Source organism: Gnatocerus cornutus, chromosome 9, assembly GCF_029298725.1.
Source record: "Gnatocerus cornutus isolate USDA-ARS CGAHR chromosome 9, icGnaCorn1.1, whole genome shotgun sequence".
In the NCBI taxonomy this organism is placed as follows: domain Eukaryota; kingdom Metazoa; phylum Arthropoda; class Insecta; order Coleoptera; family Tenebrionidae; genus Gnatocerus; species Gnatocerus cornutus.
The window spans coordinates 5,551,918-5,568,122 of NC_142241.1; the positions used below are offsets into that span (position 1 = coordinate 5,551,918).

The 16,205-nt window shown below is 40.4% G+C and overlaps 3 protein-coding genes and 1 long non-coding RNA gene across 12 annotated transcripts; 1 reads left to right on the plus strand and 3 right to left on the minus strand.

Moving 5' to 3' along the window:
- Positions 1-583: 583 nt before the first annotated feature.
- On the minus strand, positions 584-2,022 carry AIMP2 (aaRS-interacting multifunctional protein 2). 2 transcript variants are annotated; one of them, XM_088046491.1, is made up of 4 exons: positions 1,717-2,022; positions 1,292-1,444; positions 1,016-1,244; positions 584-970 (listed from the first exon to the last, which is right to left on the minus strand). In XM_088046491.1, exons 1-4 carry the CDS (start codon positions 1,906-1,908, stop codon positions 612-614), a joined length of 933 nt encoding a protein of 310 aa, XP_087902617.1. In that variant the 5' UTR covers positions 1,909-2,022; the 3' UTR covers positions 584-611. The 2 variants fall into 2 exon arrangements, with proteins under 2 accessions (XP_087902617.1, XP_087902618.1); XM_088046492.1 differs by having other exon boundaries at positions 1,735-2,021.
- On the minus strand, positions 1,370-2,378 carry LOC148168117 (uncharacterized). Of its 2 annotated transcripts, none has more exons than XR_015770819.1 (2): positions 2,070-2,378; positions 1,370-1,457 (listed from the first exon to the last, which is right to left on the minus strand). It is a non-coding gene; the product is annotated as an uncharacterized LOC148168117 (long non-coding RNA). The 2 variants fall into 2 exon arrangements; XR_015770820.1 differs by lacking the exon at positions 1,370-1,457 and adding an exon at positions 1,943-2,030.
- A 253-nt stretch (positions 2,379-2,631) lies between these two features.
- Positions 2,632-13,334, plus strand: E(bx) (nucleosome-remodeling factor subunit NURF301 E(bx)). Of its 7 annotated transcripts, none has more exons than XM_088046475.1 (18): positions 2,632-3,978; positions 4,054-4,336; positions 4,391-4,599; positions 4,649-7,594; positions 7,652-7,787; positions 7,879-8,126; positions 8,178-8,237; positions 8,330-8,611; positions 8,827-9,290; positions 9,341-9,809; positions 9,859-10,109; positions 10,438-10,651; positions 11,128-11,410; positions 12,036-12,225; positions 12,276-12,694; positions 12,747-12,942; positions 12,989-13,073; positions 13,118-13,334. In XM_088046475.1, the coding sequence occupies exons 1-18, from the start codon at positions 2,949-2,951 to the stop codon at positions 13,321-13,323; spliced, it is 7,971 nt and encodes a 2,656-aa protein (XP_087902601.1). In that variant the 5' UTR covers positions 2,632-2,948; the 3' UTR covers positions 13,324-13,334. The 7 variants fall into 7 exon arrangements, with proteins under 7 accessions (XP_087902601.1, XP_087902604.1, XP_087902603.1 ...); XM_088046478.1 differs by having other exon boundaries at positions 7,912-8,126; XM_088046477.1 differs by having other exon boundaries at positions 4,673-7,594.
- Positions 13,335-13,691: 357 nt separating this feature from the next.
- On the minus strand, positions 13,692-16,127 carry LOC148168119 (4-aminobutyrate aminotransferase, mitochondrial-like). Its single transcript, XM_088046485.1, has 5 exons — positions 15,972-16,127; positions 15,259-15,365; positions 15,047-15,214; positions 13,985-14,999; positions 13,692-13,938 (listed from the first exon to the last, which is right to left on the minus strand). The coding sequence occupies exons 1-5, from the start codon at positions 16,018-16,020 to the stop codon at positions 13,820-13,822; spliced, it is 1,458 nt and encodes a 485-aa protein (XP_087902611.1). The 5' UTR covers positions 16,021-16,127; the 3' UTR covers positions 13,692-13,819.
- Between the last annotated feature and the right edge of the window lie 78 nt (positions 16,128-16,205).

Here is a 16,205-nt window from a genome sequence, read left to right on the forward strand (position 1 = left end):
CGGTATCAAGTTTTTTTTGTTCTGTATTGGCTACATTTAATTTTTATTTTATCTTAAATATATTGAAAATGGTGGATGCACCAAATTTAGTGCTCCCAAAATGACACATCCCAATCTTTTCAACAATTTCATCTCCAAGAAATGTGATATTAACAAAAATAAAATTTAAGTGAAAATTAGTATGCAACCAAAAATTCAACCAAGCCAAAATTGGAGCATAACAAAAAATATCTGTTGAGGCAACTAAGTAAACTAGATTTTGGCACTCCATATTTGTCCCATTTCCGGATATATTGAACGTGGAAAATTCCAGAATTTCACAAATTTTAGGCACTACACTACTTAAAATTGCAATCGCCTTTAAGTCAGTTTTTTTTATACAGGAAAATGTGGATTCGCAAACAAAACATGAGAGAAATGATGACGAATTCCACATCTTTCTATTTGTCGTTGTTGCCAAGATATAGAGCACCGATATTTTCGGATCTTCAAAATTTTTGCTGTGGTGACAACTCGAAATTTTAATAGGGCATAAATTAGTTACGCAAAGGATGTTTGATATTGGTTCGAAATTAAAACGAAATTGTATCAAAATTAGTCCTTTATTGAAATCAACAGGCTGCGCATCTGTCAAGCCATTTACCTAAACCAACATTAACTTCACTAGCATTTGTAACCTGTTTGATGGCTGAATAGGCAGCCAAGTCAACAATAGTAATATGACTTGTCCCTGCCAACCACTGAGACTTGCCCAATGACTTGCTTAAAGTTTGTAGTAAAGAGGCTCTTCCAGTCTTTGTTTTAGATTTAACAATATTATAACAAACATCTAGTAAAGCATCAATCTCATGCACATTTCCATAAGTCTCATAGTTTAAAACATTAGAGCTGACTCTGGCCAAGTATCTTAACATATTCACTTCTCCTAGGATTGGTCTTTGAGAAATTAAGAGTTCTGTGTTGGTTCCAACTGAAAGAAGTCACTGTGAAAGTGGTGGGAATAAAGTGATCTTACCATCTTTCCAAATGAGCCTGACATTAACTTTAGGAACATTTCCTGTAGAGAAGCTTTCCAGGGTCTTTGTTAATTGTGCAGCATTTTCTGGCAGTTGTGATAGACTAGAATGGACAAATGTTTTTACAGAGAGAAAGAGGTAGTTTTTCCACAGTTTCTGCATTAGTTCCAATGAATATGGTGGGTTTGTTGGACTAGCATTAATGACAATGTCTGGAAGACTTGGGGGCTGCAAAAAATTAGTGTTATAAAGAAGAGTGGGCTTTTGATCCTTACCACTCCTTGTTCAGACTTGGATGTTACTGAGGATGCGGTGATTTTAAGGTTGTTTCTTATCCCATCCATCTGTTTCTTCAAATCAGCAAGTTGTCTCAAGATTTCTTCTTGTCTCAGTTCTAAAGCAGCCATCTCAGGGATATTTTGGTTATTCTGCATGTGAGATCTTAAATAAGTTGAGTTTAACAGTTTTTACATATTTAAAGAGAAGTTCAAGCTTGGCATATGCCACCATTTACAGAGTGTTTAAATAGTAACCTCCTTCATTTTCACAGTATTTTTGACAGTTGTTCACAAAAATTGATAACTGTGGTGTCATGCCAGTGAAATACCAAGAAATAATGGTGAGTTGTGAGAAATTAGGCGGTTTTAAAGCGATTAGAACGTTAGTTTGACTATTTAAAATAAAAGGAGATGTATTAAACCTTCAAAAACTGTTTAACCTGGTCGAAAATATCCAATTTCTTCGTGGAGGAAACGTGATCTGATCGTTGTTCTACCACACCGTTTCTTGCAGCGTGGATATTCTTCAATTTGTACATGCACTCAGGAAGTTGCACATGTAAATCGTGGCGCACAACCTGCTTCGTACGATACATCTTCAAAGGGCCGTTCATGTTGAAATTTCAACGAATGTCGCAATTTTATAAAATATTTCGCTTCGGTAATGGTTTCGTGGGTCGGGCATGAAGGGGGCAAGTGTCAAAACAGTGGCGCACGTCGCTCACACCAAACCAATCTAAATCGTCAATCAAAAACCTCCGCGTTAATTTATTACCTTTCAAATAGTGTTCAATCAAATCAACCACAAGATCTTGAGAAGTCTCCGTTGGATCAGCAGGGGTGGAAGCCAGAACGACCACGAAATCGATAAGTTCACGAGTCGCCTATGAGTGAAGCCGCGGCCATGTTGTCTGTCGTATTTCCGGCGAACCGGAAGCGGAGGGGTCATTTTCAAAATGCATAAAAAATCCAAGTTTTTTAGGGTGGTTTTCCCAACGTGGGGGCACGAAATGATTTTTTTTTCAGAAACGTGATTTTTCTGTGATAGTTGTGTTGTTTCTAGTGTGCGTGAAAGTGTCGGCATCTGGCGGTTCTAACATGAATTGCGTTCACGGTGCGCTTGGATTGGATGCGATGTCGAGGCAAGAAAATCAATTATCGACAGAAATAAGTGTTTGTGGTGTTAAATTGTTGACAAACGTCTGATTTCTGGATGTTTAGTGAATGATGCTTTGGAAAAACGAGTGTTTCGGACGTGGTGTCGGTGAAATTTTATTTGCAAGTTGTCATGGCGGCTGCGGCATCAGCCAATAGGAACGCTGCGATCGTCGGTTGTTAGGTGTTCTTTTTCGCTTGTGGGATACGCGTCATCCGAAGAATTAAGTGCGTCCTTCCGAGTGAGGAAGGATTTGTGGTTCCGATTTGAGGAGAATCTTTTAAAATTAATGACTTGAATCGAGATGAGGCTTTAGTGAGTGATAAATGGGCGCGTAAAATGTGTTTGATGTTGTTTGTCACGTGACGTAGCCGATTTAGTATGGCGAAAAGATCGACGGACGACCATGAATCGTTTTGAGCAACATTTTTGACATTCACATTTGTATACAAACGTTTGGTAAACTACCACGTGCATTATTGACAGTTTCACAACACGATGTCAACGAGAGGCCTAAAGAAGAGGGGGCGACCTCCCAAAGTTCAGGTAGCAGAACGAACGAAAAAATTCCAGTATCACCTCCTCAAAAAGCCCAAATATCTTTTAAATTACAACAAAGGTTCGGATTCGCAATCGAGCACCCCAAATGCTTCGAGGGCGTCTTCGCCCCAAGGAAGCGATGCCGGAAGGCGGAGCAGTAATCGCATCAGAGGCAAAGATGGGCATAGAGCTGGGCGAAGAGCTGGCTATACAGGCTCCAGTTACCAAAGACGGGGCTACAACACTTCAGGGGCGGAATACCAAGATTCTGAGTATCATTACGGTTCGGATTTCGGGGACGATTCCAGTGATAATAAAAGCGAGATTGAAGATGAAATTGGAATGAGTGAAAGTGAATCGGACAATTCTGTTGGAGATGCTAGCAGTGATAGTGACTTCTCTTTAAGTAGTTATAGTACTATGAGTGGCACCCCACGGAGACCTCTCACTGCAGCCCCGAGACCGATGACACCTGAACCCCTCTGGCTACAAAACCGCGAAATACCCCCTCTTACCTTACCCAAGTCATCTGATGATTTACTAGTACCTAGAGAACATGCCATGTCGATACTTAGTATTTATGAAGTTTTGAGGCATTTTCGAAATTTAGTCAGATTATCACCATTTCGTTTTGAAGACTTTTGTGCCGCCATCATTTGCGAGGACCAAAGCAGTCTCCTCGCAGAAGTACACATTATGCTTCTCAAAGCGTTACTAAGGGAAGAAGACTCACAACAGACTCATTTTGGACCTCTGGATCAAAAAGACAGCGTCAACATTTCTCTTTACTTGATTGATTACGTCACATATCCGGAAATCTTGAAAAGTTACGTGGAAAGCGACAAAGGCTTTGATCAGAAAGTTCTCACCATTCTCAGCAACACAGATTATCCCTTTTCAACTTTAGATGACAGAATTGAAGTCTTGAAATTCTTGACAGACCAATTTCTAACCACAAACCCTGTCAGAGAAGACCTGTTGAGTGAAGGTAACAATCTGATTTAGCCACCGCTCTACCTGGCAAATAATTGTCAACCTCAACTAAATCTCGTTCCTTTTTCAGTCCCCATGCACTATGATGACCACTGCCGAGTCTGCCACAAACTGGGGGACCTCTTGTGTTGCGAGACCTGTCCAGCCGTTTACCACTTGGAGTGTGTGGATCCCCCCTTAGTAAATGTACCTGAAGAAGATTGGCAATGTGGAATCTGTCGCTCCCACAAAGTCTCCGGCGTCGTCGACTGTGTACTAGATATAGAAAAACAAGGTCAGCTTTCTAGACAAGAACATCTAGGATATGACAGACACGGTAGAAAATATTATTTCCTCTGTCGCCGAATATTTGTGTAAGTTCATCAACTTTTCAATCAAATGAAACTTTCACATTCTTCTTACATTAGTGAGTCTGACAAAGGAGAGGTTCATTACTACACAACTCAAACACAATTCGAAGAACTCTTGAAAGTTCTGGACTCCAACGACATGGAAGCCGCTCTTTATAGAGAGCTGACGGAGTACAAAGAGGAGATCATTAGGCAAATGGATCTCACAGAGAAGCTCACAAATCAATTGAAAGGCAATAAGAAGACATACCTTGATTCAGAAAATGGTAAGTACCGTATACTAATCCCAACCAACATCATAACTCATTTTTATAGCACTAATTATGAAAACCAACAAAGAAGTCGAAGACCGTCTCGAAGAGGAACGCAAAGAAAGAGTCCGGCAAAACGCAGAAGACATGGTAGCCAAGATGCACGAAGAGAGCTCCGACGCTTTTCCATCCGCAGTATCTGAAGAAGCAGAGGCAGTCCCAACGTCACCCAGTCCACCAGACTCTACAGAGGACAAAAAGGAACACGAAGACGACGAAAAAGACAAAGATGCAACAAAGCCAAAGACCGACACAAAAAGCTTTAACATTGAAGAACTACGGAAGAAGACCTCGGCTGTTTTAAATCGAGACGAATTAGAGAAAAATGACGCGTCGCGAATGACCCGACTTAAATCAAGTCAAATCGCGAATGGGACGTATTTATTCAAACTCGGGATGGAAAACACGTTTAAATCTTACGTGAATCAGTTTACCACAAATGTGATTGCTTTGAATAAGCCCCAAAGAAATGAAGAGCGCGACAAAAAGAGACATTTATCTCATAAATTTTCATTGACAACGGCTTCTGAATTTAAGTGGGCGGGGGCGTTGAGTGGTAATCGGACAGTTCTTTTGAACACTCTAAGACAGACTTTTTTGCAGTTAGAACAGTCTATACAGTCTGCTTTTATGCATCCGAATTGGCAGTTGTTGCGCAAACAGTGGTTGAACGTGGTTGGGAGCTGTCAGCAGCCAAGAGATTTTTCAAGAGCGTTAATTGTTTTACAAGCTTGTATAAAACCTGTCGTTTTTGCCAACGTTTGGCACGAGCAACTAGGACATATTAAATTATCGAGAATCACAGCAGTGGAACGCGAAGAACGCAAAAAGCTCGAGAAAAGAGAGAAGAAGGAGCGTGAAGAAGAAGAGGAAAGAAACCGCATGCTGATTAGCGGTTACGTCAAATACACGATGGGGTTCAAGCACCAATTGTGGAAACAAAAAGGAGAAGAATACAGAATCCACGGGCGATGGGGATGGTTGTGGTTATCCTCTTCACGTAACTTCAAACATGTCAATTGTAATGAAATGGGTCTCGCTGCTGAACCACAGAAATACATGCTTCAAATCGATGATGGAACAGACAGTAAATTGTTGGGTTTAGATGCACCCCTCTATCATTATGTAATCGATAAATACGGAAAAAGTTCCGAGGAAAAAGATGAAACAGAGCTGAAAAACCTGCGGATAGTGCCTGTACCCAATAATCTTGATGAGATCGATATTTCGAAAGCTTTGCAGACGCGTAGTCGACTATTGTACCCCAAAGTAGCAAAAAAGTCTAAATTAGACGATTTGCTGCAGAGGCGTCTCCAACTGAAGACTCTAGAAGAGCACAAAATATCACACACCAAAAACGAAGACAATCAGAAAGAAGATGAAACTGTTGATATTGACGGTGATGATGATGCAACCAGTGATGGCGCTCTTGGGCTGGACAAACAGTTGAATAATATGTTGGTAGGAAAAGTTACGCTTCCAAATAATACTCCACAAACGAGTGCTAATAGAGAAGTACTCAATTCGATCGCCAAGAAAATCCATTCGTTACGTCTCCAGTACACGTCGATATCAAAACTGGCAAAAGACTTTCAGTGTTATTCCAAAGGTTGCAACTCCAGCGGAAGTACCAACATCGAGACGAATTGTTACTCGCCCTTGTGTATGCAGAGAATTAAGGTCAGAAGAGAACTGTTGGCACTGCTGCGGAAAGCAAATTTGGCTACCAATTCCAACGCTATCAAGCTAACGAACTCGCCGGTTGCTATAAACAAGAAACCTTCGATTTTGGAACAAACTTTGAAAGCCCCACAACCACCAACAAATAGAGATATACCAACTGAGTTTGTTAATGCTTTCAAAACTGCTTCTAACTACGTTGATGATGTTCAAAGTGTCTGCGTCCCAGGGATCCCGAATATTAAACAAGACGAAGTCAAAAAAGAGATTGAAGAGAAGAAGGAAGAACCTTCAAAGAAAATTGAAAGTGGGGTTGACATCGTGACTTCTCCAGAAAGTGATGTGGAAAGTCCACCGAGAAAGAAATTTAAATCTGAGAGCGACGTCGACATGGATGATATGTCTCCGGACGATATTAAAGAAATGATCTTGGGAGGAGACGCACCCTTGAATAAAAAAAGCATCACGATAACCACCACAACGACAGCCACAGTTACAACTCAACAAACCATCGTCGACGGAGTTGTTAAAAGCATGTCTTCAAGTGAAAGCACATCTGACACTGTCACAGTATCGTCGAGTCAAAACGGAACTGGCAGTACCATCCAAACCATGAACGCCAAGACCTCAGTTTACAGTGCACAACAAAATCGAAGGTTTTGTGCCTTCAAAAACGTAATCAAACGCGAAGAAAAAACAATAAAGACGGAGCATGCAGAAGATGGTTCTGAAAGAGTCTACAGTAGAATATCAACCGAAGGAAAGATCTACTTGAAGCGTGTACCTAATCAAAATGAGTCGAAGAAGAAAAAGCGACAAGTAATCAAATATCCACTGTGTTCAACCTACAGAACCAAGAAGTGTAAAAGCTCATTGTTGGTTCTTCCACAACATGAAGTTAAGAAGTTGGCTAGGCATGCTGGGCGTATTCAAATTAATGGTTACCATGCCTTGGCCAAACCCAACAATAGCGTGTGGCCTTATCCCTGTGCACGACCTTTATTTAAGACTTGTTGGGTGTATCGTACGGGAAATATCCGATCGTTGGCGGCCGTGGCTCTTCAGCTACGCATTCTATGGTCTTGTTTGAGATGGGACGACATGCAGACCAAACCACCAAATTCTGAAGGCAAGCACCAGTTAACTACCGAGACAGAAATCTTGTCTTTGGAGTTATTGAAGCATAGGCATGTCGGCCAGTTCCTGGAGAAGACTCAATATTTAAGAAGAAAAGTCGTCATTCCTTTAGAGTTACCAAAAACTATTAGAGGTGGGTTGAAATTTTACTAGTAAGATTTTGATTATTATTTGTTTTTTATTTGAGTAGAAGTCACGTCAATTAGAAGCGGTCTACGTAAGCGCAAACGTCCAGAGTCTCCTCAAAGCACCGACCCTCAAGTGAGTGAAGAGTGGGTCGACGAAGACAAACTCGAATTATGGGAAATAAAACAATACGGAGAAAGGTGAGAGTTGTTTTTGCTTACTTGTCATCACCTGTTTTATTTTTGCTTGCATGTATTTTCACTAACTGCTTGCTTGTGTGTTATGATCCAGGATAGAGAAGGCTAATGCACAAGTTATAACTAGGAGTCGAACCGGCAACTTGCCGCCGGCGAAAGCTGTAGTCGACGCTTCAGAACTCAACAAAGTCACCGTCTCCGGCAAAGCCAGCGCCGAAGAGATCAAAGAAAAAATGGAACAACAGTTGAGGTTGCAACGAGCCGCTCATCAACAAAAGCGGGCTCTGGAAATCAAGAATTCACCCGCACAAATCATCAAAATGGTCGGAAGTACAGCGCAAGGTAAGCAGTACTTTTTTTTAACTAGTTTTATCGTAACTATTTCTTTAAAAGCTGCTACTACTACTACGACTACAAAACCGAGTACCACAAACACTCCAATACAACCTAAAGGTAGGCACAGTGTTGGATGTGTGTTTTTATGTGGAGCTTGGCATGGTTTTGTCTTATGTTTTTTTGTGAAACTGATTAAATTGTATTTGCAGTGACGACAACACCGGACGGACAAATGAAGATTGTTAAGAACATTTCCAATCAAGCTGTGGTCAGCGGAAAAACAACATTGACATCTTTGTTGACGTCGAACAGTAACAAACTAGTGGGTCGTCGGTTATTGATGACAAAAGCTGCAGATGGCACAACTAGAGTTGTTGCGAATGCTGCCAGCATCTTGCCCAAGAATCTGCCCAACGCTCAGCAGTCGCTTATTAAAGTACAAACCACCGGAGCCTCCCCCACGTTGCAGACGGTGCAGATACAACAGCCAGGTAAAATATTGTTGCGGTTGATCTCGCATTCTCTTATGATTTTGATTAATTTCATCTTTTAATTAATTATTGTGTTTCGGAGAGACAGCTTGCGTATTTATTTTTATCACGAAGAGGTGATATTCATGAATTGATTTTCCTCTAAAAATACAAACTACGCTTTCTTTTATGTCAAAATGTCTGTAAAATGCATTGATTAGTTGGTTATCGTGCAGTTACCACGGCCGCCTCCACGCCGGTAAAAGCATCCGACACCCCACAAAGGGTTCAAATAATGCGAACACCGGACGGTCGCATTACCGTTAAAGGTCTTTTACCGGGTCAACAGTTGGTCCAATATCCCGACGGCAAACTCCAAGTGATGACCAACGCCCAATTACAATCATCTGGACTAACCGTTAAAACTCCGGCCACCACAACACCCATTAAACCATTGATTAAACCATCCCAGAATACTCCCTTAGGTAAAGTGGTTGTGCAGGGAAATCAATTGAAAGCGGCAAATCAACAAGCGCAAAGCCCCGTGAAAACCCAACAAGTAATCGTAAAAACTCCGACTTCTTCGGTCGTACAAAAAGTAGGAGGACCAAACACCGTCGTGGTTAGCGGTGGCCAAGTTATACAGCAGCAGGTTGTTATTAGCGGTAATCAAGTAATTGGAACACCCACGGGACAACAGGTAATATTTTTATTTTCACGTTTGGGTTGGGTTTGATTAATTTGATTCAGGTGATTACCAATCAGATTGTTGTGAATAATCAGAGTTTGGCGCAACAGATCGCTTCGGGGAAAGTACAAATGGCGACCATTAACGGGCAACAGGTTTTGATCCGACCAACTGGCAACAACCAGGCGCAAGTCGTAGCTCAATTAACACCGGGAAATTTGACTCAGTTGAATACAGGCCAAACTGTAGCAACACCTGTGAAGCAAGCTGCCACACCTGACGTAAAGACAGTGCAGACACCTCAACCTCAAGCTAAACCAGTAGTTCGCGATAACAATCAAACCGATCAAGCTACCATCGAACAACTTCTCGCCGGTCAACCTCCAGGAACTGTCATCAAATGCGTCACGGCGCAAGTTATACAGACTCCCCAAGGACCAAGAATAGTTCTGCAAGGTTTGCAAGGGGCTGATTTCACTGCTCAACAGTTGGCAGCTGTACAGCAACAAGTCAAGCAACAACTGCTTAAAGGTGAGTTCCGGTGGGGAGTAAGTGCAGATTTTAATCTGATTTTCTTCAGCGCAAGCTTCAACCGGGAAACAGGGTGTATTAGGACCGACCAAGATTTATTTAGCCGTTCAACCGAGTAATTCCGAGCAAGGACAAGGCGATGTGCAGAGTCAGCCGCCGCCGTTAGCCCCCGTCCAACAAAGCGTGGTGCAGTCCGTCACGACGTCTCAACCGAGCATTGTGAAGCAGGCGGTGTCAACAGTACAGCAGGTATGCAACATGACCCCCAAGCCCAAGGTGATAGTGCAACCTGCTAATCAGGTACTTTTGACTTAAATCAATCTATAACCAAACCTTGTCGCATGGTCTGTCCTAGTTCAGTAAGTGCTTTTTTATTCGTACTTATTTTTGGTTTGATACGGGTTATTATTTTGCATGCACCTTGTAAAGTGTGAGTAGCATGTTATTTATTTTCTCTCCAATGGCGGAAGGGTGCTTTTGTTCATTGCTTCACATTTAGTTTGTACTAACACGTGAATAAATGATAATGAAATCGCTTTTTGTTTACTTTATCGAACGTGTCCTGCGAGAATAAATGCACGGTTCGTCGATTTATTTTGTTGTCACTAAGAATTGCCCATACTTGCAGACGAACGAAAATGTGACAACATCGGGTCGTCAGGTTCTTGTGAATGGGCAGCAGTCGCAAACTTCTGCTTTACTACAAGCTATGAAAACGAATGTCGAGAGTAATCAGGCGGTTACAACGTCGCCACCGCAGCCACAACCACAACAGCAACAGCAAACCGCTTCTGGTGATCAGAATAAGCAGTTTGTCGTCACACCTGATTACATCCAGCAAAGTATGTTGCTATATCAACCGTCAGTTATAGTGTACAATCCTAATTGTACTACTTACCCATTGCAAAACGACTACGTCAATCGGTTTTAAAACGTAAGACTTGATAACAGTATTTAGAAGAGCAAGGGTTCCTACTTATCAAAAGTTTCCACACCTGTACGTATTTTTCTTTCTGTGATATTTTTCATTGTTTTGTTTCGAAAAAGACTGATTTTTTTATATGAAAATTTGTTCCTTGTGTCGTGAGCGGAAACTTTTGAAGTCATAGATAATATAAGCTAGTTACAACATTTTATGTAAGCTGTAACTACATGTACTCGAAAATGTAATAAATCTGTTACAAAAAGTGCCCAGGAGTTTCCTTGCCACACACCTTGCACTTCTTTACATGTTTATTTTAAGTCGTTTTGCTTTGGGTCTCCTATAATACCAATCCTTTTTTTGAATTCTTTACATTTTTATTTTTGACTTATGCAGCTATCAAAACTGCCCTTAAGCAAGAAAATCTAAATCCTGAAATCGAAGAGAAGCTTTTGCAACTACAACGTTACCAAGAGAAGCAGATGAAGCAGGAGCCCGAAATTCCCACTCCAGTAGCCAAAGTTAACACTTCAGTACCCGTTACTAACACGCGGTATAATGTTTCCCGAAAACGGACACCCAGTGCCAGTAGGAACGATGACAGTGATTGGGTGATGGAAACTCCGAAGCGGTCGCGACCCAGCAGGAACAGTGAAAACAAAAAAATTGAAGAAATACAGTAAGTACCAGTAGCCTACACCAGTGTTGCATTTTTCGTTTTTTCTTCATACTCATTACTTCATACAACATGACCCAGTACTAACAATAGTAATTGCAGTAAAACCGTTTTCGAATAATAGGTTGCGATTTGTTGTTTTTACAAACTTTTTTACTTATTTGTTTATTTTATTGAAAATTGTATAGTTCACTTTCGCAAAGCGTTTTACTATTGACGAATTCGAACTGAATGTGTGTGTTTTTATAATTTTACTGTACTGCTTGTTATTTTTGTCGTTCTTTATTAAATACTTGAAGGAAAAAAACATGTTTTTCTTCCAGGATTTCAAATGTCCTCTAACTGTTTTTTGTCGAAGTGCGAAAAAATGTTTCCCGCGTTTTTCTAGCACATAAACAATGCGAAGTTTACCAGAGAATCCGGCATTTTTTTAGTGCATTATTTTGCTACTATTGATTGTTTTTCTCGGACCCGCTATATTTAAAAATTAGGTTTTACTGTATAATACGGCAATGATCTGCATGGCAATAATTTTCCAAATAAAAACAATCCCACTTCATTCCATTCCGCGACCATCTCATTAACAGCTTTGTGTGCTGTTAAAAACTGTAACCAACCTCTTCTACAGCGACACCGCGAAAGAGAAAAATATATCACCCAGAGCTCGCGTTAAATTAAAAGACACACAAGAGCAAGACCGTAAAGTAACCCAAAGAACGAAAATCCTGGTCAGTCTATACCGCCAAAAAGAATTCCTCAAGAAAGATATCCTCCGAAAAAGAGCACTACTTGAAAAAGAACTCCAATACGAAATTCAGGTAAATTCGATTTCTTGTAGTTTGCAGTTTTAACTGTGTTACATTTCCAGAAAGAAGTAGCCGAAGAACTTGCCGCTCGCACGAAAATGGAACGAACTAAACAAGACGAAGTTCGTACCGGAAGTAGTAAAAGAAAATCTGCAGCTACTGCTACGACAGCGGTCATACCACAAGTGGCCAAGTCGTCGCGACAGAAAAAGGGTCAAAAACAGGCTCAATCACCGGCTTCTGCCAATCAGAGAGCAGGAATTAAAAAAGAGAAGTTGTACTGTATATGTAGGACGCCGTATGATGAAACGAAATTTTATGTTGGGTGCGACCTTTGCAATAATTGGTTCCATGGGGATTGTGTCGGAATTACAGAAGAGAGCAGCAGGACGCTCACAGAATTTGTGTGCGATGAGTGTAAACAGGCGAAAGATACAGAGAAGTTGTATTGCTTGTGCCAGCAACCTTACGATGACTCTCAGTTAGTTTTACTGACATTTTTTATGATAGGAAACTCATTTGATTACTTATAGATTTTATATTTGCTGCGATCGATGTCAAGACTGGTTCCATGGTCGATGCGTGGGAATTTTACAGTCAGAAGCTGATAATATCGATGAATATATCTGTCCACGATGTCAGAGGAACTCTTCTGTTAATTTTGCGAATATGAAGGATTTATCCCAAAAAGATTTTGATGCGTTGAAAAAACTAATCAAGCAACTACAGGTAGGTCCTGTCGTTACTTAAACACTTTTAATTTTGTTTATTGTAGGCTCACAAAAGCGCGTGGCCCTTCATGGAACCTGTTGACCCAACTGAAGCACCCGATTACTATAAGGTCATCAAGGAGCCCATGGGTAGGTCTAAGCATGATTTAACAATTTCTTATGTTGTTTTTTAGATCTTCAAAAAATAGAGAATAAAATTAACGATCAAAGCTACACGAAACTCAGTGAATTTATAGGAGATATGACAAAAATCTTTGACAACTGTCGATATTATAATCCAAAGGAATCTCCATTTTTCAAGTGTGCAGAATCTTTAGAAGCTTATTTTGTGAATAAAATAAAATGCTTACGAGATAAATTTATGGAGACCAACAAATGATTACTTTCTTAAGTGAGCTTTTTTTATTGTTAGGCAATAAGTGCGTACACGAGATTTCAAGTTGGTTTGTAAAGATCTCAGTGCTGTTTTGGAGTAGTATAAACAACTTGGAATCTTTATAAAACAATTTTTGTATATAAGTTGTGAATATGTGTATGAATGATACGATTTCATTCTGATTTCATAGTTAGAACATATTTTTGAAGTCTTGTATTATTTATATTTAAATTAATAAACTGTTTAAGTTTCTTTTATAAATTATTTTTTCAGAGTTCAAATTGTAGTCTATTTATATGAAATATTGTATCTAAAGCATCTATTCTGAATAGTTAGTGCCATTGTAGATATTTTGTGTTTAACAGAGAGTCTTCTTAAGTTTGCACATATGAAATTTTTATATTTGGTCGGGATTGTACCGACTTTTAACAGTAAATATAACATTTACATTATTTGCAGTTTCATTCACAGGGGAAGTGACAATTATTTCGTAAGCAGATTATTGTTCTTTGAGGACACTTCTGAATCGCTCCAAAAATATGTCGGCGTGCTGCGTCTGGAACACCAAACTCGGCCTCAAACGCAAAGCATGATCGCCGCAGCCTCCCATCAAAACACCTGAAACTTGCATTTCGTACAACGAAAATCTTCAACAAAAACTCACCTTTTTGCTTCATCTTCGCAATTAGACTGTCTCTCAACGCCGAGTCGGCAGCGTCCACCGCCAAGAACGTACCGCGACCTCTCGTGGAGTTAAGAAGTTGAGGGAACTCTCCTTCTAAACTTAAAATACCTTTTTTCAACCTATCGCCGACTTTGTTAACATTATCGAGAAGTTTTTCATTTTTTATAACTTTCAAAACCGCCTCCAAAAGAGCGATTTTCCCAGGATCGCCCATCCAAGTGTTGAAAATTCTGTACGGTTGATTTGGTCGCATATCAGTGGTGTGGAAATACCCTCCAGTTAACATTTTCTTACTAAAAGTGACGATATCTGGCGGTGTCTCCAAATCGAAATGTTCGTGCGCCCAAAATTTCCCAGTAGGACCGCATCCCGTTTGAACTTCATCGATCAAATACCCAGCGCCGTGTTTTTTCGCGATTTTTTGCAACTGCTGGAAGAAGTACGGGGACGCTTCATTGTCACCACCTTCTGATTGAATCGGTTCGATGACGATGCCCGCGACTGGTCGACCTTTTTTGTTGTACTTTTCGAAGAGTTCTTCCACGGCGGCCAAACATTTTTTGTCTTCCGCGTCGTTTTCACGCGTGTTTTCCTCCAGTGGGTACTTGTATTTCGGGAATGGCGCCGTGGGCCAATCGAATGATGGTATGTCGAGTTTGTGTATGGGTTTGGAGTGTGTAGTAGCTAGAGCACCCACAGTTCTCCCGTGGAAGGCCCCGTCGAATGACAATAAAGATAAATCTGGAGCTCCTGGTGCCTGGTTTACCATACAACTCTGTTTTTCCAAGTCCGTAAAATCTACATTTTCGCCGCGTTGATTGCGGCGGTACGCCATGAAGAGCGCCTTGTAGGCATTTTCGTTCGAGCAAGAGCCACACATCATTGTCGTGACGTTCGGGAGGTTTGGAGATACCGAAAGTAAGACATTCCGGAGTTTCTTCGGCCAATAGTCGCCAGGGAAGACACCCAGGGCTGGTCGATTCACTAGCGCTTTCTGGAAACGAACAATAAGATCTTGGGTTTGGTGGTGGCGAAACAGACCAAGTTGTCTTCGTCGTTGAATACTTTGAGGAGCTCAGGATGGTTGTACCCTACCGGTACTGACGAAATCTGGTTGAAGGTGTCGAGAATCACGTTAGAATCAACATCGACGAGATAGTTGCCGAGAGATTTGTTGTAGTCGGCGAAGAGTTGGACGGTTCCAGAAGGCTGCAATTTTTTTCGTAGCGAAAGAAGTTCGTGTACGTTTTTACCTGGATGGCGTTCAACTCCGCTTGAAGTTTCTTTGAGTTGGGACCGGGAATGCTAGTTTTGACCGATGGTTCTTTGGGTTCGCCTTTGATGTATGTGCGGATTGTTCCTAAAAAAGAGTTTTGTGACAAAACTCGATGCAAAATTGGCGCGTTACCAAACAAACCGGAATTTATTTACACTTTTCTTTTTGGTTTAGTTTGTTTACTCATATACACGTGAACACAGCGACCTCGAATTGTTAAAAATATTATCTGAAGTTATTTGTAGCAATGTAAATTTGTAGGAAAGGAAAGTTAATTAATTTATTTCATGTCTTTGTTTAGGACACATTTCCTTGACCTCTAATTAGAATTTTTTATACTACGAACTGCACAAGTGTTATGGTGATAACAGTTTTTTCTAATGATTTTGTTTCCTCTTTTAAAAACTCATAATAAATACTTATTGATTCGATAAATAAGCGCGATAACAAACAGATAAACAAATGTTTCAATAATTTGCTATTTTTATTATCACACGTGTGGGTGTCATTTAAAAGCATACAAGTTACAAGCTAATTTAAACACACGAAGGGCTTCATTAAACCAGAACCAGCTAAATAAACAGCTTCCTTATGGATGCGGGCAGTAAAATTAAAATTAAAACACAAGTCTCCAATTAAACACGTGTTAAAACCCTAATAAACAATCGCAATAAAAAGTAAACTTCTCACCTGTTTTTCCGATATTCTGCAAAATCGGGCACAAAGTTTTCGACCACATTATTTAAATACTGGCGGTGCGTAAATACGTGTTCACTCGTCTGTTACCTTGAAGTCAATAAAATAAATTGAATACTTTAACAGCCGAGTTACAGCGGAAATTTAATACGAAGATAAATGGTATCAAGATTTTCAATTGAGTTAGTAAAGGTCAAGTTTAACTTTGTGTTAGATAATATGTTATCT

Coding starts and splice junctions, on each gene's coding strand:
- AIMP2 (XM_088046491.1), bottom strand. CDS start 1,908: ATGAACGGCCCTTTGAAGATGTATCGTACGAAGCAGGTTGTGCGCCAC. Junction 1,445..1,716: donor AGGTTAAACAGTTTTTGAAG/GTTTAATACATC, acceptor TCTCACATGCAG/AATAACCAAAATATCCCTGA. Junction 971..1,015: donor CAGGCTCATTTGGAAAGATG/GTAAGATCACTT, acceptor GACTTCTTTCAG/TTGGAACCAACACAGAACTC.
- LOC148168119 (XM_088046485.1), bottom strand. CDS start 16,020: ATGTGGTCGAAAACTTTGTGCCCGATTTTGCAGAATATCGGAAAAACA. Junction 15,366..15,971: donor GCAGAATATCGGAAAAACAG/GTGAGAAGTTTA, acceptor ACTCTTTTTTAG/GAACAATCCGCACATACATC. Junction 13,939..13,984: donor TGCGAAGATGAAGCAAAAAG/GTGAGTTTTTGT, acceptor TGCAAGTTTCAG/GTGTTTTGATGGGAGGCTGC.